Genomic DNA, 25,744 nt, shown 5'->3' on the forward strand with positions numbered 1-25,744 from the left:
GATAAGTGCAACAGAATCTTTCCCATCTATGGTATACATATAGGATCTGTGTTTATCGTCTCAGAGAGTTTGAAAACTCCTACAACGCTTTACCTAGAGCCAACATGCTGGAAATGAGGAGCAAACGGATGTCCCTGCCTGGTTTTTGATTCTGAGGGATCTTACCCGAATGTAGGCATCCTGATGGTGTTTGGCAAAGTACAACATGTTATCCAGAGCCAGCATTCCTGGAGGGATCTGTGTGAAGTCCACAGCTGGATTTACATGATTCTGGAAGAAAAAAAAAAAGGGCAAAACTCAAAATAGTTCATATTAAATACATAAATTGCAAAAAATACTGTGGTGTCCCCAGCCACCCCCACCGACCCCAAAAAGCATTCACAAGCAGTTCCATCTCTTAATCTGATTGTAAAAGCATGTTTCGTTCCCCCATCTGTCCTTCTTTCGTTCATTTTTAATGCATTATAAAACACAGCAACAAGGGAATAACAGAGTGGTGCTGACACAGTTCAGCACAAAACAAGCTTTAGAGGGTTTGGGATGTTTAAAGTTTTCAAGAAACATTGAATGCAAGATGCATAAAGTATCTCACCAATAGGATGCAAGAAAAAAGGGAATTGTAAATCAACAAGATCAAACTGCAAGAAAAAAAATGATTTAATCTCGACTGTACTCACTCAAATTGAATAAAGAAACATCTCATAAGAAAGGAAGAAAGAAATACACATTGCACCATACAAATGTGTTGTCAGTCACCATACAGTGTACTACAGCAGTTGTCGTAATTATCTTGATATAGAAGGAGTATGATAAACAGAGTCTTATCTTAAGGAAACATCGCCTCCGAAGACTCAGACTGCATGCTCACCCTTTTATAGAATACATGGTTTTATCTTTAACGAAGACAGAATGTGTCAAATAAAATGATAATCGTGTTTATAAATAAAAACAAACTATACATTTTCAGATCCTCTATGTCTATGCCATTCGATATACACTGATCAGCCATAACATTATGACCACTGACAGTGGGTGGGATATGTTAGGCAGCAAGTGAACATTTTGTCCTCAAAGTTGATGTGTTAGAAGCAGGAAAAATGGGCAGCGTAAGGATCTGAGCGACTTTGACAAGGGCCAAATTGTGATGGCTAGACGACTGGGTCAGAGCATCTCCAAAACTGCAGCTCTTGTGGGGTGTTCCCGGTCTGCAGTGGTCAGTACCTATCAAAAGTGGTCCAAGGAAGGAAAAGCGGTGAACCGGCGACAGGGTCATGGGCGGCCAAGGCTCACTGATGCACGTGGGGAGCGAAGGCTGGTCCATGTAGTCTGATCCAACAGACGAGCTACTGTAGCTCAAATTGCTGAAAAAGTGAATGCTGGTTCTGATAAAGGTGTCAGAACACACAGTGCGTCGCAGTTTGTTGCGTATGGGGCTGCGTAGCTGCAGACCAGTCAGGGTGACCATGCTGACCCCTGTCCACTGCCGAAAGCGCCAACAATGGGCACGTGAGCATCAGAACTGAACCACGGAGCAATGGAAGAAGGTGGCCTGGTCTGATGAATCACGAGTTCAAGGTGCTGACTTGGCCTCGAAATTCCCCAGATCTCAATCCACTCGAGCATCTGTGGGATGTGCTGGACAAACAAGTCCGATCCATGGAGGCCCCACCTCACAACTTACAGGACTTAAAGGATCTGCTGCTAACGTCTTGGTGCCAGATACCACAGCACACCTTCAGAGGTCTAGTGGAGTCCATGCCTCGACGGGTCAGGGCTGTTTTGGCGGCAAAATGGGGACCTACACAATATTAGGCAGGTGGTCATAATGTTATGGCTGATCGGTGTATATCTGCCCTGTACTGTTTGTTGATAGGAGTAATTTGTACACATTGCATACAAAAATACAAATTTCTCCACATTGTTTGCCTTATACCCAAACACAGAAAATGCACCTATTTGACAGAACATCCAGGCAAATTCAAGTAATGTAGCAACTTAAAGGCAAAATAAATACTGGATCAATATAGAGAACTTCCATCTTTGTTTTCCACCACCTAAACATAACCGAAAGAGTAGTAAACCTGCAAAGTTTACATACTGTACAAACATGAATTAAGCTCACTAAAGTAACTAATTTTCCAATATAAACTACGACTAAGCATAGCAAGAGCATGCCGTATCAGCCTTGTCTTAGGACAGCAGAAAGCAGCACATTTCAGTTCTGTATCAGTTTAATTACCATTATTATAGCCAAACAAAATTGAATCAGGATGCCAATAAGTAAGCTATTGCTGTGCATCCGTCATATATCCTTATCAATTAGGAAGGTTAATGCATTTATTGTATAATAGTTAGAAATGGTGTACACTGTCCATTAATGACTGTTTGTAAAAACTGTGTACAGTCAAAACTGATGTGCCATTCACTTCCCTTGTAGTGTGGTTCACTTAAGTTAACTTAAATTAACTGCTTTATTGATTTATTTATCTAGTGTTCTCTCTATTTGCATCAACTGTGAATTGCTCCTAAGGGGAAACATAAAATTAATTAATGAGAAAAATGCTGCAGGAACAAAACTGTGTTGTAAAAGCATTTTGTTTGCGACCATGCAATTTCATATTCTTAAAATAATTTACATGGCGACCGCCCATAGTGGCCACCTTCAATTACACATTCCTCAAACTGTATTTGGGCAATACAATTTCAAGTCATATTTATATTTATAGTGTTCAGTCATATGCAATATAATCTTGGTTAAAGAAAATGCTCTTAGATTCAAATTACCTTCTCTAGACAGCTTATGAAATGTTAGGTCTAAATGCAAGAGCACCTTCTTTCACCGGAAAATAAGAATTCAAATATAAGCAACACATAACCCTGAAATGTTAAATTTAAGCAAGTCATTGGTTTTTAATGTGTTCAATTCTGATGTAGTGTGTGTTACATAAGAGTCCTCAAGAAATGCAGCAACCTAAACTGACCTCCAATTGCCCAGATACAACCACCCCCCACCCAAAACAAAAATAATCAAAGAAACACATACACAACAAAAAGCAGGCCTGTCACTAGGCAGTTACTGTCCATGCTGTCTTTTTATATTAAGACTCAAGCTGGATTGTGTAGCGAGGCTTTTGATGTTGAGCAAGTCCTTCTTAGACCGACATTTGGACTGCAGCAACAAATTAAACAGGACACATAATGACTGATTAATGATATCGGCAGGAGGTCTGAAGAACATATCTCCACTCGCAGATGCGCTCGGAATGGCGTCTTGCTAAATCTACATAAGGCTTTAACAATGATTAAAAAAAAAAATGAGGGATCATTAAATATGACTTAGAATTTCATGGCTGCATCATTGATACTTGACTACCAGCAGTCTGCAGGACTTAGCGAGCAGGCCGCTGAGAAGGATTCTTGAAATTCAGTCTATCCTTTCCCAATGACACGAACCGGAAGGCACGCTGCCTGCATGCGCACACATCTTAAGGATGCATTTATCTTGATAGAGAATGGCATTTTATTTTGACATCATTTCCACAGAAAATAACCATGACAGCTCATGAAAGGACAAATTGATTTAAATTTTGCCGTACAGCATCTCCCCTTTGGAATACGCCCCCGTGCTACCTCCCAAACATTGCCTGCTGGTAATGCTACTGGCTTTTCTGACTTCAGCCTGTCAAGTCTGTTCCTCGCGATTACACAAAGTGCCTAAAAGCAGTGGAATTGGGATTTTTCTACCCGGAAAGGAAGGTAGCAAAACTCAGTTACTATACATCTTAAAACCAAATTAAACCTATAATAAAAAAAAAAATCCTGCTGCAGGACTAGTTAGAGGAAAAAAATAAACTGTATGAAACATTCAACTTCATTGGTTATAGTTCAGAAGCACTGAATAATCCTGTGCAGCACCTAAACGCAGAGGAAAATAATCCTTCCAACAAGAGGTACATGATACTACGACCTATGGCATAAACCCTATTGGTCTACATTCAGGGATAAGAGCTGACTGGAGGATTTTCTCTGTTAACCAAAGGAGATAAATATTTTATGCTTAAACTACACTTGCAGAGATGTAAAGCTACACACTTTGGATGTTTGCGTTTTTTATTTTGTATTTGATTTTGAAGTTTGGAAGACTGGATGTCCCGAGAAAGACTGCCAAAGCATTCAAGAATTGCACCTGGGGTGTTGGTATGGGAACCCCCTGCAATGAGAGAGCAGTTAGGCCAGCCATATTTTCTTTTAGTTGGTATGTCACTGCTCCCTAGAGTGCTCTGGATATGACTACTAGAAATTATTGTTCTGCATCTCAGTTTATATTTAAACTTTGATATCGAAATGATTCACAGATTTAAATGTTTTAATACATTCACATAATCCATGAAAATTAAGGCCAGAGATTCATCCTTAAACAGCGAACATCACCAAAAATGAGGTCATTTCTCGATGGTAACTTTGAATTTTTAAAACTTTTTAATGTAATACTATATAAAGGGAAATCACTAAACAGATTTTGATGAGAATGCAGAAATTACTAATAGAGGGAGATGGGCCTACATTTTTTCTGCTGATGCCTATTACAGAGGAAAATTATTCTACATCTTTGCAAATGTTCCCTCAGAGATTTACTGTAGAAACCTAGGGGCAAAATCTGTAACTGATGCTCCTCAATACTGTCTTCACTGCTCTCCCATAGCAGCATGAAGACATTACATGGCAAGAACTTTTAAGTCTTCAGTGATTAAAGTTTTTTAATCTAGTTACACACTTTATTATGTAACATTGTAGTGTAATGATTTATAGATGGACTGGGGGTGTATATTCAATTGAGAGAAAATGAGTAATACAATCCCCAGCTCATTTCCTTCATTAGATCACTTGCTGTTCCCAAACCTTTGCAGCAAAAAAAACAAAAAGTAGATGAACCCAAAACAGAACAGTTTTCTGGCTGTTTCAGAGCCGTGTAGTGCTCTTGGCTGATACATAATGCTACTGTATGACTAGTGGTACATTAGTATGAAGCAGGGAACTCCCAAATGACCGGTATGTGAACAAGATTAGATGAATGGTAATAATGATAACTATTAAATTCCTAGATGCAGCGGAGCTCGGAGGCAGTCGGGTCGGTTTTTCATTAATGAAATGCAGCAACCAGTTAGCTGCCACTTATCTCTCCAATAATATCATAAATCAATGCCAGCATGGCCCAGCAGTGGACGGCAAGACGTCGTGCGATGAGTAATGCATCAGTATAAAACAGAAGTAGGCTTTTAATAGAATATCCAAAAGCTCAGGCCTTCTCCATAATATTATTTTCTATGAGTCAAAGCCAATTTTTCTAATGGAACAGATGTGAAATGGAAGCAATATCTGGAAATTACTTTGCACGTTTGTTCTCGGGCAGACTGTCAAAAACATTGTCACACATCGCTGACTTATTAGTCGGCACATAATATAGGTTTAAAATAAGTAATTAAATGAATGAAAACGTGATTTTTCAAATTTCTTATTAGCCACGGTTTATTTTCTCATCGAGTTGCACCTCCAAATACACTGTGCTATAAGCGGAGAACGGGACCCTAAATTACTGTATATAAATAACCACTGTAAAAAAAAAAAAAAAGAGAAATGAAAGTCCTGAAAGTAGGTCATGCATTTTGCAGCAAGCGATGACGAATGCTAGACAGTCAATCAGTGTGACAATAACAAATGTTGCTTCTCCCAGCAGGACAGTCTTGGTAAACAAGAAAATGTCAGGGGCCATCATACACTGTGTAACCAACCAGAACTTCTCTTCTCTTCCTAATTTACTCCAAGCTTCTTTCTCTAATGGTTTTCCTGACACTTCAGCCATGATAGGAGTCTGTGCGGTGTTCAAAATTCTTAACGGCTCCGCTTGTTTTTTCCCCAGAGTTTAAAAACTAAAGTAGTGTTACAGTGCCCTCTAGTCAACCGACGGGAGAACCCAAAATTTCAAACATGGTAGGACATCACCGGGGAGGTGGGGAGATTGGAAGGCACAACTATTTGTGAAATAATACAGAATATACTTTATTTCAGGTTGCTAAAGTCTCTTGCACAGTACTTATGGAGAATTCAAATATAAAAAGAGCTGCCAATCACAGTCACACTAATGACAGGCAGGTGAAGAACTGTATATATAAAGTAAAAATCCTATTTTAAAACATTTGAATTTGCAGCAATAACTCCCGCCCCCATAAGAAACACTGTGCATTTCTATAGCTGCTAGCCAAATGTAACTAACACTGTAAGAAAATGCATCACATAACTCATTCTCAGTCTTTACCTTTGCCACATACATCTGTATGAACATTATCATTTCTGATCAAGGTTTAGTGGTCATGTATTTCAAAGTATAACTTCTAACAATAATTTTAAGTGCACAGCTTGTATGCTTTCTCCAAAATATTTAACAAGATCTATACTCACACTACCAAAACATGTATTGTACAATAGGAGAACCGTCTCAGATGCACATACATTGTAACATAAGAGGACCAACTTCAAAAACAAAACACAAAATGACATGGATACTCACAATGAATCCCAGCTTTTTGTAGTCCCTGGTGTACATAGATTTGCGTTTCTCTATGCTACCACTGTTATTAGGTTCACACTCGACATCAAATGCAATCCTGCGAAGTTCAAATATAATGTCCCTTTGGGCCTGAAATGAAAGGTAAAATATTCTGTTAAAAGGATAAACCTTGTCACAATCTCTTGCCGTATCAATTTGCAGACTGGAAAAGGGAGAACAGTACTAGAAGTAAAACTCCCATTGCATAACTGGTTGACTCATTCATGTTTCAATAGGAGGCAAGATGCTATGCACCGAATGCCACATTTTGAAAAAATCATTAGCAAATTAAGTTCTTCCAAAAGATTCAGAAACATATGTTCTTCAGCTTTATTGTAAATGTTCCTTGTGTTGACTGTTTGAGGCCTGAGACATTGGGTACAAACTTTTTTTTTTTTTTAATAAACCGGTAAAAAAAAAAAAAAAAAAAACAGCTGCCACATACTTCCCAATTTCTCCAGTGCACATATTAGACTATTCATAAAGAACATCTCTTAGTTACAACTGAGCTGAAGGATTTACCTCTTCGATAGCTTTTCATCCAGAGCTGAATTATTATCCCCCAAAAGACAATATGATAAAAAAAATAATGTAATAAATGACCGAGATGATTGAGTCAGCTTCAAGATTGAGAATCACTTGAGATTCTGTACAGTCATAAATAAGGTTTGTTGGTTTAAAATCTCATACACATTACTGTGGCTAACATTGCCATCCAAATTTTGATGAGCAGGAATATATGATTTATACGCGATTCATGTTGTTTCATGTTATTTATTCAATTGAGGGTGAAAATGTTTAATTAAAACATGCAGTGAACAGCAATACATGTAAAACTCAGGGAAAACTTGTAAACAGCCCAATGCAGACACGGAATAACATTTGAGATGAAAACCTAATAAACATTATTAATAAAACTAATATTCCTCCTCTGAACGTTGTTTAAGGATTTCATTTCCAGTGTTTTATACTTGTACTATCCTGTAGTCATGGTTATGATTAAATGCAGCAGAAAAGGAACATGTGTGTGTATATATACACATCATTGGTTGAGCTTGGAGCAGAGTGAAGCATGATTGGTGGTTGTCTTCCTCCAAACCTTTACTTTTAAACTCCATTTAAACCACAATTGGGTAGATCTGTACTTTGCGATTCACAGGGAAGGTCAATGTTTTGAATTGGTCTGGCCCTTAGTCTTCCTGTTCTTTCGCCTCCTTTCAGGGACTGATTCAAAACAAAAGAGTGCATGCTTTTGCAGGCGTACCTGGTCTTGGGGATCCATCTTCGTCATCATCCGGTCTTCCAGGAGGTTGAAGGTGAGCACTTGAAGGACATAGAGCTGATGGGCCATTTCGGCATTAATGGGCTTGTTGCTGCGTATAACATTCTGCGGGATAAAAGATGGGCATTACAACAGCTGAGGGAGAACAGAAAATCTCTGCAGAGAAATTATATGCATTCCAATTATTATTATTATAATAAGTAAAACTTCCACTCACACTTAAAATAATGGAGCGCAGCTGCTTCTGTGCCAAGATGTGTGACATTTCCTACAAAGAAAGGAGAACCTGCTATCAGTAAGGATGTTAGTGCAAAACAACTCTTGAACAGTTTGGACCTGTAAAAAAAAAAAAAAGACTTGCAAACATTTCATACACCAAATACAAAAAATATATAGAACAAAGGACTGAAAATAGCAGAGAAAACAAAAGGTGGATAATAGAGAAACCAAATGGGTAAAATGTTCTGTTTAAAGTTCAAACTGAACAGAATTTCCTGATGTAATTAACTGAAAATATATGGTATTTTTGTAGTATTGAGATTATGTAGCATTTTCCCAGGTTTCATGGCTTTCTGCAGCTCTAAGACACGCTATGATCAGGACTCACTCAGGCAGCTTTCAGTGCACACTTACTGTCAGAGGACAATCAAGGATGTTCACATTGTCCTCCACATCAAGCTAAGGCATAGAGAGCGGGAAAGAGAGGAAGAGAAAAGCAGCAAAGAGGTTGGTTAGAAATTAACCCCCCCCCAACTTGCACCACCAAGAGGTATCTATGCGAGCGAAACCACAAGAATGAAGAATGCAAAGAGAGAAGGAAGAGATGTGTAGATCAAGGTTGTGGGCAATGACTGACAATAGTAATGTGAACAACCCACCCATGTTACTGTGAAATCATTTAAAATGGAAGTGAATTGGTGAGAACTTCAGTGAATGTGTGAAATAAATGATGCCCAATTAACAGGAGAGTCAAGAATTATGCCCATTCCCATGGTTCTTCCCAGTCACACAGTACTCCTGATTAGAGAAGCAGTAGCAGCAAGTTTTATAAATATAAAACACACAGCTCAGGTTTTGCGTGTGTTAAAAAAAAGACCAGATTTATGATAAATTGTTAATGATGTATACATAAATCATTAAATCAACAGTATATGTAATGCAAGGTCAATGATCACATTCCTGTATCTGCGTATTTATTGTCTGTGATAGGTACCTAAACATGTCTCAATATATCCAAACCTTCCAAACTATTTAATATCAATAGATCCCTTTTACAATATTGTTCCGATTCAGATGTGGTTAAATATACAATGGTATAAATCGGTTTGCCTTCTCTTAAAGAATGAAATGTGACAAGCAGTACACCACACAATATTTTTATTTTGCCTAATAGCTGAACCTAGAAGCCCACGCAGTCAAATATGCCAGTTTGTGTATATACTTGAGAAGCTATTTTATCATTATTTTGTCACAGGTTGAAGGCAATGGACAGGATATCTTTAGAATTAATTTGAATATACTGAATGATCCATCTGTCATGAAAAGAAAAAGAAAAAAAGAGAAAAAAAAATTGCCGCTTGGTTGAACTGCTTTATAGCCCTCATCAGTAAAGTCAGGAAACTGGCAGCTTCATCAGGGAAACTTATGACTCCACAGTCTGGAAGCAAGTGCTTTGCTCTTTGTGAGGCTTTTGTATGCTGACAGAGAAGTCATTGGAAGGCAAGGCAGTAAATTATGTAGTTGAAAACCAGACCATAGAAATCTGGTGAGAGACAGAAGTATTTTTTCCCAGAAAGCCATGAAAGCGCCTTGCTGAAGAAGATCCAGTATGTAGTACATTCCTTAGTCACACATTCTCCACATATCTGCCGTCACTCACAGTCATTCACAAATAACAGAATGGAAATGAAATACGGCAGCACACGACAATACTGTTGTTCTGCAGGACAGCACAATGCCTGCCTGGTGTGTGTAGCACATATAACCTGAGGGAACAATGTGCAGATGTGCTGCAATGGTCCTTACTTTAGGACAGTGACTTATTATTTTTGAACTAAAACTTAAACAAGAAATAAAAATAAAAATCTAAAATCAAAAGAAGTCCAATAAGTAGAAGAGCAATGAGGCCTAAAACTATTTTTGGGTTTGACAGACAGATCCAATCGATAAGAACATACTGAAATGACTCTCTGAAGGACAAACTGAATGGAAAATGTTATCACTTAAAAGACAACGCAGATTCTTTAAGATTTCAATTAAAATAAGCAATTGTAATGAGAAAAAAAAAAAAGTAGATATTCCAAAATACTTTCTTCAAAGGAACAGAAACGTTACAACAGTATAAACCCTTGCCTGACCCAAATTAAAATAACCTAAAAGTAAAAGCAAAAATGTAATTCAAGGTTAACTTTGCAGCTCAGCTCCAACCAACTGAGTTTTGAATAATTAGTTGCAACAAAACAACTGGTCACAAAACAGACGTTAAATTCCGGCATTAATTCCCAGTGTTTTCTCTGAAGACATGTTTGCATTATTTAAAATAAAAGAGCCATAAAAGGATGAAAATCAGAACATGTTCTAAATGATTGATGAAGGTTTTAAAACCACGTACCCTTCATTCACACACACTTCTACGATAGCAGTAATTGAGTTGTCTGATCATGGATTTATTATTCATTTTTCTGCACATCCCACGCACCAAACAATGGCAATAAATAAAATTGCAGGTACCTGTCTCCTCTCCACTGGTGCTTTCAGGAACAGTGCATTAATTACAGCAATAGTATACGTCTGAATGTCCTGATCAGTTCTGCAATTAAGAAACAAGGACATGCTGAGCACAATCTTCGAGCCTTCATGTTATTGTATTGCTAAAACTTTTGAAGCCCAAACATAAGTGTTCCTTCCTCTCCCTATAAAATGTAATTTGCATAGCAAACACGGCAGTAAAGATGGGTAAATCAGCTTAAGTGGAACAGCTACTTCCATCCATCGATCAATTAATCTACCTGAAAGCCAACCTATCTGGATTTTGACATCTTAAAAAAAACTTTCCATACTATAGCATCAATTTAAGTCTAAAATCTACAGACATGATGAAATCCCTACAGCAAATTCAAATGTGTTTTTAATATTAGGAGACAGTTGCTGAGGGCGACCTCATTTCTTGCAACAGCAGCCTGCTATTACATGAGCCTATCTATCTTACTATCCCCTTCGCTCACATGAACAGAACAGAACACACACTTTTCTGACCTTTACAGCAATTAAATATTAAACATGACTAGAAGCATTACCTCATCAGTATTTATTTATTTATGTATTTGTATTTGTATACATCAAGGAATGTAAGTTTCTAATCCAACTCCAGTGAAAATATATGTCGCATTTTAAGAGTTACTACAAACATGCTGCGTTCTGCTCGTCTGCCTCAATAAGGAAAGCTGCTGCTACCTCTTCATATTCTCCATGTAGCATAATCCTTACAATAGGGAACCTAAAGATTTACCATTTACTTCTGGAGGGGAGCTAAATAATGCAAACAGACAAAGTGTATAAGCGCCTTTCAGATGGGAGATGATTATAAAGGGCATAACATGACAATCCACACAAACCTACACCTAGGTCACTGAGTATACGTGCAATATATGCCAGTGTGATTTAACTTCACAGGCTCTGTTTAAGTTTAAAGAGCTATCACAGTAATATAATATCATTTCACTGCTCCCAGAGGAAGGGGGTAAAGAAAACCATTGCTCACCCTTGCAGATGTGGAATAAGCTGACCAATTGTAATCTCTTGTGCCACCTTCTGGTAGAGATCGTGACTGTTTAACACCATGGACTCCAGGATGGCCAGGGACCGCTGCAGCACGGCGACATCCATGGCAGTCTTGTTCACGTAGCTGGCAATCTGCATTGAAAATAACAGAAGCACAACTTAGTCATAACCTATGACTAAAAGGCTACATAAATAAAATAACACTTGACTGCTTAGCATGTGCCATTTATATACATTTTTTATAGTAGCTTTATGCATAAGTGAAGATCACTGCCAAGTCATCCTATATTCATTTCACGATATTTAAATAAATTTAAATATTTTTGTCTTGAACTTCCATTGTCAGCTTGTACCAAAATTAATATTTAATACATTCAATCCAGTTTATAGATTAAAATATATATATCGAAATCCCTTCAAGCCACACTTTCAGAAAGCTTAGGATAGATCTTTTATGTTGTAATCCTAGCTTATAAAACCTTTCAAAACACTGTCAACTACTTTTAAAGATTAGGCATCGTTTCAGAGGATTTAGTTCAATGCAGGGAAAGAATTCAGTAAATCATTAGAAGAGGCCGCCTTTTTTTCTGCTCCCTGCTCTCCCCACCATGATTAACGTGTGAAAAATAAGAGCCACTGTTCCAAGAACCGTCCTCCAACCACATACCTTTTTGATGAAGGCCAATGAAAAAGTGTCCCAGGAGACAATGCCGTGATCCATAAGTTCAACAAAAGCCGTCAGTGTAAATGATAACATATCGCCGAAGCTGGAAGAAATAAAAACAACAGCAAATAGCGTCATCTCTGTTTAACACATGGAGAGGCACAGCCAAGCACATGGGGGGATGCAGTGGGAAGACAAGAGAGGAAGCCAGGTTTGCTTTTGAGAGGCACAGCTGAGAAGGCGGGTCCAGGAGAGGGTGAGACGGACCACGGCTTCACTCTGAACACAAACCAGCACGACTCAGGGGATCTTGCACACAGGTTAAGCCGGCCAACATTCCCATGCATGGTTATCTTTTCATTAGTAAACAAAACTGTGCATCAACTCAGAGGAATTTAAGCAGGGTTAGTCCTGGGGTTAAACTCACAAGAGGGACAATGTGGAATCATTTCCCTTTCATTTGTTGTGATGTTCCCAAATTACACACCCTGCTTCATGTTACAGTTTAAGTGTGATATAAGGGATAAGTAAATTTAATCATCACGAATAACAATATACAAAATGCTTCCTCCTGCTTCTGCATTCTTATGGGGGGGGTAACTTTTGTGCCTTCACCAAATGTCTAAAAGTTGTGTTAAGTAACCCTTCATTTCATAACTCAGTGTTTACCATTCTAAATAGGCACACAACTGATATCTTCATATAGCATAAAATTAACCACTATTATTTAGATCTGGGTTAAAGATTTTGGAGAATACAAATCTTGACCATAGATATACAGTGACATCACGCGGACAAACATGGGAATAGCAGCGGTTTCCTACAGCAAAGACTACACTGCCACCTGCTGGCATTTCAGTTCCATCACACTACTAAAGCATTACATTTTTCCCCAGTCAATACAATTCTTTCCTTTAGTTCAGTCTCCTGTCAGACGTTTTGCATATACCGTTGATATAACAATGCTGCCTAATAAAGTAAACAAATATAATGCAGGTTTATAACCAGTATTTTTCAACACATTCAAATTCTGAGAATATAAAATATGTGTCAGTTTGTACATAAGAAATCATACATGATAATGTTTCTAAAGTGCATCATGAGATACAGGAAACACCCTCTCAATGTTATCAAAGGCAAAGAAGGATCCACAGAAAATTGTTTGAATAATTTTGAACTATTTTTGACAGACAAGCTATTCATATATACAACACGGATAGTTATATTTGTTTTACATTTCGAATGTATTCATATAATTAATATTATTGTCCAGATCTTCAGTAACTCTGGGTTGATCTGAACAGTGGAAAATTAAACCCCTTTGTTCCAGTGTTCAAAAATGTCCCATTAATATGCATTCAATTCTTATTAGTTAATATCATCTCTATGCTTCATTTCTCATGTTCGACAATCTTGTTGTTTCTTCTGCATGCATGTCATACAGCAAAATCAGCTTTTATAAGACTTATAACAGCTGATTATTAAGGTGGAAATCTGCATAGCACAGAACATCATCCTTAATTGGGGAAGGGCCATGCACTGAAGCCTGCCGCCATTCTCATCCGAATAATGTGGGGTTTCTAATGTATATAATGTTAAGACTTCAGATACGGATCAGTTAGGGAATTAGAAGGAAAGCCAATATGTTATAAACAATCCCACAAGGGTGGATAAGCAGTACATGTTGTGCATTAGTGAATTGTGAATAAACAGGCAAAAACTGATATTTCAGAAACAAAAACATTTCATACAAAATTATCACTCATTAACCCGTTCATGCATCACATCTTCACGTTGACAGCTTTTTAAAGAATACAGTTATTACCTTGTAAACAGATTGCCTTCACTGATTACCTTACCTAGAGTTAAACTGTACACAGGGTTTAACCACTGTACACCTACTGACATTAAACTTGTTTTGGTGTTTGGCATAACTCAGGAGTACAAGATTGTCTTAGATGATGTCTTATTTGAGTTTCATAATGAAGATGCAAATTATTTTAAATTAAAATGCAACGGAATTGTGATTTTAAAATGATTCATACATGAAAGGGTTAAACATACAAACAGATATTGTATAAACACTTAATTAAAAGTATTCACAAGCTTCATGTGAAACCATGTTATTCAGTGTTTCATTCAGCCTAATAAGCATTGGTCATTCAATGCAACCTCCCCCAAATTAAAATGTAGCATTTACAGCTTTTTCTAGGCCAAATCAGCATAAAAAAATGCAGGAAAGATAGTGTATGTATCATCAGTAACTATAGTTTGAACAATTTGTGTTAAACTGCATGGATTACCATGCTATACTGGCTACGGTTTCAAATAAAGGTTCTGAATAATTTCAGTGTATTATGCACATTTTTTAATATATATTTGGAAAACATTTAATTTAAAAATTATTCTTGCTTACGAATAAAATAATATACTTGTACTAATATTTTTAAATAGATTTTTTTAATGATTGTTTTAGTGCTGTGCATACTGGAGATAAAGTGTTAGCTATCAAACCTATAAGCAAAGAGTTTTCACAATGACATTTCATTCCAGTAAAAACAATTAATAATTAATAAATCCATAAACAAATAAACAAACAAACAGGTCCACATTTCAAGAATACATTAATGCAGCACAAATAAAGGTTAAAGACAGCATCTTTTCTTTCTTTCTTTTTTTTTTTTATACAGTAAATTAGTCTCAGTGCTGATTGGCTGCTGGTGGTGAGTAAGCTTTTGCACATGGCAGTGGGCAATTCATTATTATGTCATGCTGTGTCATGCATCACCAGACCACAGAAGAATGACTGTTGCTGAAAAACATGACAGTTGAGTTCCACTGGGAAGAGACGAGAAAAAGCCTCCAGGAAAATAGAAACAGTGGCCCTCATGTAATGGGGTTGTAATTTGCAACTGACAAATTACTTTTTGGAAGTCATATTTCATGGCTAAGGAGTGTGCAGTGAGAAGTGAGATTTGGGACACTGGCAGTGTGTGGTTACACAGATGTTTTGGAGCGTGGGATTATCATACAATGACTGGATACATTTGGAACAAGGTTTCCAGATAGTTTGCCTGTTCTTATTTAGTGTGGATGCACAAATATCCCACATTCACTAAACAAAAATGTACTACTTGAAAATCTAAGAATGGCTTGAAAACAATGATTTTTAATTGGAATTTGTGAATGGTCCATTTACACTTAAAACCACTGTATTGAGCAGGAATATACATTTATAAGTATGGGAAATACCAGCATTATAGCCCAATGTCTTAATTAAATTCCATGTATCTTTTGAAGTATTTTTAAGGGAAGCTTTATATAATTTATTAGACTAATGAAGTTATAGCAGATTTACAACACATTGTTCAAGGAGAGTAAAAATATGTACAGCACCACAGAAGATTGTTTTATCAGATAGAACAAGACAAAATAATTAAAACAATAAAAAGTAAAAAGATTTTGTGCCCATTACCACATGCAAAATAAGGAGGAATGCCAATAAGTTATAACAGGAAAAAAAGAACACAGTGGAAGATTAACAGACTGCAGCGATTTGGGTTTTTCCAACTTTCAAGCACTAGAACCAGAACCAATCATGCAAATCAGTAAGTAGATTAACACAGAATTAGGCAGTGTGATTATCCGGCTGAATTCTTACCAGGGCTTCATTATCTTCTGTAGTTTCTGATATCGTCTGCAAAAATTTAAAAACTTTCACGTCAGGGAGACAGCAAACCAAGGTGGTTCATGTTACAGCAATTTGGAACTGGTGCAAAGGGATACAGATCTGATATTATTATTATTCATAATTATAACAAACAGATAATAAGTCAGCCCTCCAATTATCACAAACATATGGAAAAACAAAAACAAAAAACATTATTTATCTTATTTCTTAGCCTTGGGAAATAAAATATCAGGGGCTAGAGTATACTGAAATATTCCCTAAATGGGGACCTCATTGTTTTTTTTTTTTTTTGGCAAGTGACAAATAAAATAGAAATTCTGGAATCTTTTTCACAGGAAGGTGGTAAACAGTTTTTCACTAACAGTTCCTGTTAAAAACAAAAGATCAGAGGCAACATTCACAGGAGTACTGCAATGACCACCTGTATGGGAAAAAGTGCAAGTTGAGGTAACTGTCTCACTAATTCTTCAGACACATGATGGCGAGAGAGTGAAATAGACGGGCACCTGCGGTGACAGAGCTTTGCAAGCAGAGTATCAGAAAGCACGGCAACAAGGCCTTATGGGTACAACTTTTACTAAAACAAGAACACATTTTAAAGTGGAATATTGCAATCCAAAAAGAAACATACTAGAATGAACCAATGTAGGTCCTCTTCAAGAGACAGAACTAAAAGTGAACTTCAAAAGGTCTCAATATAGGAATCAGTCAAACTGGAAACCCACACAATCCATTAATTATTCCTAATATTAAATCCCACAAGGTTACATCTCCTTTTTCAGCAAGGCTCATTAAAAATAAATTTTGTTTTTGGCCAAAATGACCAAGCTGGTTAAAAAAAAAAAGATTTGAAATGGCTGTGCATCAATCCCCCACTAGGGGTCTCCTCAGTAATAACTTCTACATTCACACCATTGGTTTATAGGTTTCTATGAAACAGATACATTAAAGAGGATTGGACATGACCATTTTTTCATCCTGGGCACAGCTGCTGAATAGACAATTATATAGAAATGCTCCAGAGCAGACTTCACTCTATACGCTCTCAACAGGAGAAAGAGCCAAGTACACTCCTCTTCATCTGAAGAAGAATCTGTCAATTACATAAAAGGTACTAGATGAATATAGGCTTCAGCTGAAATGCCATTTAAAAGACTGTAAAATCATATTCCAGACCAATGAAAGAGTGCTTAGTCCCCTAAATACTGTCATTCAGAATATGTAAAAACTGTACTTCAGGTCCACCTGCATGCGTTCAAAGATTTTATATCTTATTTAAATGTTATTTAAATCCTTGGCACTTCTACACTTCTGAAACACACAGTTCACATAATTGGTTCTGTGAAATGAATGTCCCAGATGCTGCACTAGACTTCACTATTGACATTAGAATAGAAATAGAAATTGAATTTTGTGCTACCTCAGCCCACAGGGAAAGTGGTGTCGATTGGCGTAAACCCTGCACTTCTGCCTGCAACTGAAAGACTTTTGAATAAAAGGCAAGCTGTAATGACGAGATGATTTAATATTCTATTACACAAATTTGTATTATCTAAAAGAGAAAAAGCAGTTCCCTCAAAAAAAAAAAAAATAATAATTAATCTATACGTTGAGATTTTATGAACTTGGTGCCAAATGGGTGCTTATTCATTCTGGTGATCCAACGAGCTGCAGACCTGGAGTCACAAGATTAGCAACTTAAATCAATACACTGCAGTTCGAGGGAAACATAAAACTGATCTTTTGAAAGGGCCTTCTAGTGGTTGGCAGCTCAAAGGTACAGTGTGCCGACATGATAAGGTGTTTGCTAAGCATCATCATTAATATGGCCAGGACATCGTGCCTTGTGATTGTTTGTTAAGATGAGCTTTAATTTTCCTTTATCTGGAATGGTGGCTCCAAGGGCAACAGATTTGGTCTGTTTATCTGGGTTTTTCACAATTATGTAAGCACTTATGAAAGACTACTGCAAAACGTTTTCAGAGTATCTGCAAAGAGAATGCAAATCTCTTCACCTCCCCTTTGCCAGTGTTGTAAAAACAATTGGGTGCTAATGTGAGAGGGAAGACACCATGCCCTTTGATATATTGCACACTGCAGCCATGTTATATACTTGAAATATCAAGCACTTAAGAAGCTCTTTACGGCTTTGGTATGCTGAGCTCCTTATAATTTATAAGATATTTTGAATTAACACCAAGTCAGTCGACAAACTAGAACACAGAGACCCGGGTGATTTTTACCACAGGCCAATATTATACAGTACCCTGTATCAGGCAGCTAGAGAAAAATCTGTCCCAGCAGGAGCCACACAAACCCATGGATGAAGCAGGATGTGAAAACAACAAACAATCCCAGCATGCCATCTTCTTGTGGATCCATTCAGGCTAAAGGGCCCAATAACCCGCTATTCCACTGCAGAATGTCACTGCCTTTAAATGCGTTTTTATTGCTTTCGCTTTTTAGAAAAATAAGTGAACTCTGTGACTAGTAGCTACATGCCTCCACTGCATCATAAATGTATAGGAACTGTTTGGCTTTAATGCAGCACAACCTAACATTCAGAATCGGTTAAGTACATAGAATAATATTTAAATAGGAGATTTCATGTGAAAGGTATGACATCTATGGCCCTTGCTTCACTTTCAAAATGTACTAGGCAAGAAGGTTATGCAATGATTCCCCAATGCATTAATAAATCCATGCCACTCTTGAAACTAGGGTTTATGTGCTTCGTTTTTCCATTGGGAACATTCCTGCTTCAAAAACACGTCGCCCTCAATCGGTACAGTCACCGAAAATAAATCTCGTCTTACTCTACAGCTTGCTGACAGAACTTTCCTGAAAATTGCATGTCATGTACTGCGGGCCACAGATTTCACACTCAAATATAAAAGGCTGCAATACCCTTGTGAATGTCTTTTCAATAACTCCAAAAACATACCCATTTTATTTGTCAGACCCTGCAATAGGAAAGGAACGATGCCGGCTCTTTTCAAGCGACAAGATTTATTTATTATTTCATAATCTTTAAACAATATAGAAGTTTTGTAAGTACATCTCGAACTCATAAAACAGAGGCTTAGCTGAGCTGTAGAAGGACAAAATAAATATCCTCCTACAGATGTCAATTACTATACCATTTTCATTAGCATCTTTCCTTTTTATCCAGTACTAGTTATTTTACAGAGAGGGGAGATAACCCTCTTGATCTTTTTTTGTCCTCAAGCCTCTCTTATCCGCCTCTTTCTGGCAGCTCTGTAAAATAACAAAAACACTGAGATCACCCGGGCACATCAATTCTCTGAATGATAACTGGAGAAACCTGGACTTACTCTGTCCCGCTCTCCACCATCTGTGTGAGCAGAGTGATGCCATCCAGGTTGATGAATTCCTGGGCAAAGGTGATGTCACGGGAGGAGTTGGCCAGGTCTTTGAGGGCCTCAAGCTTGGCGTCCATGCTGGATGACTGGATCCGCTCGTGCAGCTGCTTGGCAGTGTGGGCCTGGGAACGAGAGTGGCAACAGAGAGAGGAACAGCTGATGGGTTTGTGTTTTCCACTTCATGTTGATATTTTGTCAATATCGGCCAATGTAGTATATTACACTCCACCGGTATAAATACAAAGGGTTAATTAACTTAAACCAAATGCTCCAAGGAGCCTGTTAAATCATAATTGAAATACTCATCAGGATATTAAACACCCCCATTATGATTCACACATTTGTAATGAGTGTTAACAAATGAAGTGGAGAATGTATCTGCTTAAAAGAAGATAAAAAAAAAAAACTGCTGGGTTAAGCATATACAACGATGGAATGCGTTACTTCAGACTACAGTGGCTGTGCGATATTTAGACTGCATCGTAGACCTAGATTTCAAACTAATTAGAGAATTCTTCCCTTATGTTCACTTTCAACAGATCTACCAGAATAATCTCATTTGCATATGAAGACCTTTGCCAAAAATGAATTTAGAAGGCCATTAAGTAGCTAATAATGTACTCCAACTGCATCAACTAAAGCTATTGCTAAATATTAATTAAATGTATCATATCCACAATTTGGTCCTCCATATGCAATTTTGTTGTTTTGAATGCAGTACTGTAGGCTGCTCATGAGCTTCTATTTCCTGCACAACAAAGCAGAAGGATAATATACAAGTTCTGCATGAGGAGAAGTCAAGATATACGAGAATGATTATCATGTTAAGGATTCGTTTAGAGAGCAGGTAACATCACTTTGCATAAAAACATAAAATAGAAGAATTTATTTGGTTCCCTTATCCAGAAAAAGGAACCACAGATTAAATCTCTGCTAAAAAAAAAACTAAAAAAACATTACATACAATTTCAACTCGTCTGCAGTTTACTCTGCATTCAGAAGACCACAAAAACCAATGCCAATTTACTACACTGCCATGTGGGATAATATTAGCACACTCGCACTCTGCCTCCTTAGGATATTTCATGCATTACAGCCTAATCTAAAATGAACACTACCAGGATCCTCTTGATCTTAATGGACAGTAGAGAATGAATACATCTTAATATATTAAGACATCTTAACTGTCCACTCTCCCACTTGTCCTTATTTCTGTTAAAATCAACCAGCAACCAAGATTTTTTTCTCCTTCACACACTTTCCCTTGTAGTAAAGAAAACTACACCAAGTTTTTATTAGGAGCAGGCTGGTGAAAACAGCTATGGATTAAGAACTGTTGAATGAATTAAAGATAACAGATTAACTGTCAATATTAAAATTACTAAAGTAAATGCATTTTATGATTTCTGTCTAAAGCTGTATTGCATAAAAAGCTATGCCTATGGGCCTTGGATCATGAAAAATAAGACGGGCACCTAAACATGGGGGAAAGATGGCAATAACAAATGTTTTTAGCAATTTTAGAAGTCTACTGGCTCAGCAGCTGTTTGCTTTTCATTTGCAGAAATGCTGACGATCAATCATGACCCTAGCTCTTTATGTAAACATTTTACAGTCAATATATTTAACACACAGACTGGATAAGGTTGTGCAGAGTGCAAGATTTGATGGTAACTGAAGGACAGGCCGTCATCACTTACAGGAGATGAAGTCAGTCGTAGGATTGCACCATTTTTTATTTCATTACGATTCTGGGGGGAGAGGAAAAAAAAAGAGAAGAAAGCATTATTATTTTTGTTAAATTACTGGTACAAATCATCGTAAACACCTCCCACGGGATATGTGCTTGCTGACCTTCATTTGAGACAAGGGGGGTTGACTTTAGCAAAAGCCACAGTAGCAGTTATTTCAAAGAAGGAGGTTTTCAAATGTATTTTATGGAAAAATCTATAGTTTTCTTAAGCTTTTGGAATGTGGCAAAGTTCAATTTGATATTCATAACATTGTACAAAGGTAATGAAAGTTTTATAAGTTAATGTCCCAGTAGCCTGTGAACAAAAACCCCAGTTATGCCATTCCTTCAAAGAGCAAAGTTAACTGGATGCTGCCCTGTACACACAAGCATGTATGTAAAGAGGATCTTCACTCTGCATTTTTTATTTTTTAAATGACTGGAAGGTAGGGGGTGGTAAATGAACAATGGAGACTCAACATAGAAAATAATATACAATAATAAAAAGGGTTTAGAAAAATATATACTCTGACTAAATCAATATAATTAAGTCATGCATAGAAATGTAATGCCTGGAAACTGAAGTATGAATTGCACACCTTTAAACTAAAAGCACAAAAAGACAAACTGTACATTAATAATACCAGTGAAACCAATAATAAAATAAATAAGTGAAACTATTGAGATTTACCTTTTCTGTGATATAGAAGTTAGTGACATCTGCATGCTGCAGAGCAAAGTTTTCATGGTTTCCCAGTGACCAGCTGTATGTAAAATAAATAAAAACAAAATTAACATAAGATTTTAAAGATAGAGAAATCACACCATGAATATAGTTCGTCACCAAAGCCTCGATCAGACTGGTTTTAATTAACTACAATACAGTAACTCTTAAATTAACTTACTGTATTGGTAACCTTATTATATGGAAAACTAATTGGAATTTTACCATTCCGATTTAAAAAGTTATTTCATATAATTCACAGTGAAGTGGATAATGCACGAATATATCCATCTGCCTCTGATTACAGAGAAGGGATTGATCCACAGTTGCTAAAAAAAAAAGCACAACATGGTCAATGATTTGCATTTCAAACACATTATCCATGTCCTGCAGAGCTACATTAGGACGGAGAGCAGACTGATCTATTAATTGCCAGTCAGGAACAGAAACTGGAACAGTATGATGCATTATGTAGGCAGGTTTAATTGGAAAAATGCACCACGTTCACTAAGGCAATGAAATATGTATAACATACAGACAGGTTATACACAAAACACAAAGGATTTCAACCGCTTCAATTAAATAAGTAGATCTTAAGATGTCTGGGTCCAACATCCAGCCAGGCATTCCAGTAACGGCCCTTTTGAATCATCAATCATATGCCACATAGTGGAACTGTGCTGGAGAGTGGGATCGGCTTTTATAGCCCGAGTGTAAAAATAGCCTGAATGAGGCCAGGGTACCAGTCTTTAAGTGTAACTTCATCAGGATAGGCAGGGGACTCCAGCAGACCAGACTATTAGTATGCCTGCAGAGTTGGCTGGGTATGTAGTTTTGAACGCCTGCTTCTTCAAAGAGAAACAACTCAATCTATACCATCAATACATGAACCCCCTCGGTTGAGGTGAATGTTCCTCAAGAAGCACAGAACCAGCCACTGCCGGGCTGGGGCACAGGTATAAATCTCCTACTGAAAAGGGAGGCATGACAGCTATGGATGGACCTCCAGAACACTGGGATTTTCCTTGGGGGGTCCCCTATAGAAGTACTAACTAAGCTCTAAGGGGAATGCCAAGTGAAGTTTGGATCCCTGAGGTTTGTTTTGTTTCGTTTTGTTTAAGTTAACGGTTCACAGTCACATTCTTTCAGAGAATGCTTTACAGCATACAGTGTTTTGCAGTAGTATAAAGGAGGTCATGTCCTCTTTACGTGGCACAGAAATAATTCCTTTAAAAAAAAAGAGGACAAGTGGTGGTGGTGTTTTTGTATTGGTGCTCTTTGTCAGCTGCTCAGATGTTGCACTGCATTTACTGTATGCTGTAAAAATGTCATAAGAGTCAAGGACCACTTTATTAATTGTTCACACACATCTATCAGATGGGTTCCCAATAGATTATAAATTAAACCCCACTGGTAATCACAAGCTTACACAATTACTTGTTTGAGGTCAATTTATTCAGCCAAATAATGAAATCAAGGAAAATCAAAGAATTATGAAGTGTTTATAGGGTTAAATATCTGTGAAATTACAAATTATAGCAACCCTATAAACTGAAATTACTCACCCTTCACATACTTCTTTTATAATAGATGAGAGTGGCTTTTTCTGTAAAATGGGAAACAAACAAAGTAATTATGCACAGACAAGATGTATGGGTACTGATGTTGATGTTTGTTGAAGTCCTAGTTGACAATCTCGATTTTTTCAGCCCTTGGTATTTATGTTTTATAAACCTAAGCCTAGATTCAAGTTGCCTTAAAATGTATATTTATACCTTTTATAAAAGGTATACAAGGCTCCTGAAATACACATAAGCCTTCTTCACTGAATAACAGTGTTCAAACTGCAGACATCCTCTGAGAAAGCACATCCTGGATAAAGAAATACACTGCGCTGCCCAATGTCCAATTCCAATCCCTCCAGAAGTCTCAAAAGCTCTCATCAAACCAAACAGTAGGGAGTAGCAACAGGGATATTTTTGACCACATGAATAGCTGCCTGAAGGTCACAAGAGTAGGCAAGCAAAAGCAGCTGTCACAGAAATGTAGCAGCAACAAAAAAGTTCACTTTAATAATACAAAGGCTCTGCTAGACCACATATATTACATTGTCTACACATCGGAGTAGAGGAGATGAAGGTCAAAATAATCATACTGCATAGACATATATCCCCACAGGGCTCAATTATTCATCATGATTATCTTTGTGAAGATTTTATCAATAATGCATAAGTAAACAAGCAAACACTGCCTTGGTTTTGTGTCTTGCAGGCATACATAGAACAGCATATATATGATGATGGGATGATTAACTAACAGTTTTACATATGCTTTTTCCAGCCAATATGCTCATTGTCCCAAGATATTCTCTCAGACATGTTTACCGGCTGCCTGCTGCTTAACCTGCAGGTTTAAGGTTATGGAAAGTTACAGGAGACATTTTGTTTTATGAATGCTGCAAGGTGATTTTCAACAATCAAAAGAAAAAAATACCCTTACACCATGAAACACTGTTCATCATTCTGCCGACACTGCTCAATATGCAAATATGATGTCCCATAACACGATGAGTTATAAGCAAGGGATTGGCTAGAGCTCCCGGTAGCTAGTATTTTAGGTTTAGGTTTAAACTCTGAAACTCAGAGTGGGTTATATTCACCGAGATTTCCATTAGTAAATATATTTGAAATGGGAGCCAGATTATCATTCATATTAGTTAAAAATACAGAACTTATTTTAAGACTGGATGTTCATACACAGATGGTTGTTTTTTTCAGGTTTTCAGCTAGATCTCAAAAGGACTTACCAGTCACAAAGTAGGTCAGAAAAAAATGGAACAAGTCTTCCATACTATAGTCTATGAAAGTTCCTACCTAGTCTACGGAGAGAGGACTGATGAGCGGACAGCCCCACCCAGCTCACTCACCTGGTCTATTTCCATGAGTTTGGGGAAGGCCCCCGGCCACTCGATGGCCACCTTCACTATATCGGCCGGCGGTGGCATGGCAGCGGAAGCTGGGAGCGGGGGGCGCTCAATACAGGCAGGAAAAAGTCCTCACAACCACAGGCAGGCCCCTCTCATCCAAATCTACAGGGAAACAAATAAACCAATTAATTACAACAGTTCTGCAAGGAAGTACAACATTTACAAACGCAGTCTGACATATCGTACCAGGAGCTTGAAAAGAAGGGCTGGCATTGCTCCTGATTCTGACAATCTCCCCAACACACACACAAACACACAAGTCCCTGGAACTTTTTCTGTCAGAATTGTTATATGCAAATCTTTCAGCAGTTCTATACCATTTAAAATGTTTATCAAGAAATTTGGAAAATATGCTTATTTATTTACTCTAGAGCACATACACTGTGTCTGCAGGTACACTGCAATGGGGATAGATGGAAAACAATGTACAAAGACTTGATGATCAAATGCACTAGAAAGGTTTCTCGGCTAAACATGAGTGGGGTTGAGGGGGCTCCCAGTTGACCAAATCCACAGCCTGCTCAACCACACTGACCCCTGTGGCTCACCAGGTGTCTTAAAGTTTGCACTGCTGTCAACAAAAACCACGTCAGTGTGCAGACGCATCTGTAGAACAATTTATTTTATTTCTGTATAAGCGTGCACCATGTTGATTCACAATTAATCATTCCAAAACGGGGAGCTGGGAGAGGGAGCACGTCTATAAAAAAAAAAAAAAAACTGGGGTTCATTTATTAATATTAACAATATTTGTTTTCTAACTGCTTTATATTATGTGTACTGAAGAGGGAATCAGGTGCTTGAAGTGCCACCCTGCTACCTGAACCCCCTACAATATCAATCATGACTCAAGAGCAGCTCTGTGCTTCTGGCATGAGACACACTAGACCACTTCAAC

General features: G+C 37.5%; 1 protein-coding gene across 7 annotated transcripts in view; it reads right to left on the reverse strand.

The window, feature by feature from the left end:
• elmo1 (engulfment and cell motility 1 (ced-12 homolog, C. elegans)) overlaps window positions 1–25,744 on the reverse strand; it is a 115,154-nt gene that overhangs the window by 68,021 nt on the left and 21,389 nt on the right. For 4 of the 7 annotated variants that reach the window (XM_066715748.1, XM_066715749.1, XM_066715750.1 and 1 more), the window contains exons 2-15: window positions 24,787–24,948; window positions 23,426–23,466; window positions 21,828–21,900; window positions 21,105–21,155; window positions 19,357–19,526; window positions 15,992–16,027; window positions 12,334–12,433; window positions 11,647–11,798; window positions 10,617–10,695; window positions 8,520–8,564; window positions 8,104–8,154; window positions 7,869–7,991; window positions 6,566–6,694; window positions 166–270 (exon numbers count right to left, since the gene is read on the reverse strand). In XM_066715748.1, the coding sequence (XP_066571845.1) occupies window positions 166–270; window positions 6,566–6,694; window positions 7,869–7,991; window positions 8,104–8,154; window positions 8,520–8,564; window positions 10,617–10,695; window positions 11,647–11,798; window positions 12,334–12,433; window positions 15,992–16,027; window positions 19,357–19,526; window positions 21,105–21,155; window positions 21,828–21,900; window positions 23,426–23,466; window positions 24,787–24,864 (1,233 nt within the window). In that variant the 5' untranslated portion in view covers window positions 24,865–24,948. The remainder of the gene's footprint in view (window positions 1–165; window positions 271–6,565; window positions 6,695–7,868; window positions 7,992–8,103; window positions 8,155–8,519; window positions 8,565–10,616; window positions 10,696–11,646; window positions 11,799–12,333; window positions 12,434–15,991; window positions 16,028–19,356; window positions 19,527–21,104; window positions 21,156–21,827; window positions 21,901–23,425; window positions 23,467–24,786; window positions 24,949–25,744) is intronic. The other 3 variants (XM_066715752.1, XM_066715753.1, XM_066715754.1) reach the window with 3 other exon arrangements.

This window comes from Amia ocellicauda, chromosome 10, assembly GCF_036373705.1.
Source record: "Amia ocellicauda isolate fAmiCal2 chromosome 10, fAmiCal2.hap1, whole genome shotgun sequence".
Lineage (NCBI taxonomy): Eukaryota > Metazoa > Chordata > Actinopteri > Amiiformes > Amiidae > Amia > Amia ocellicauda.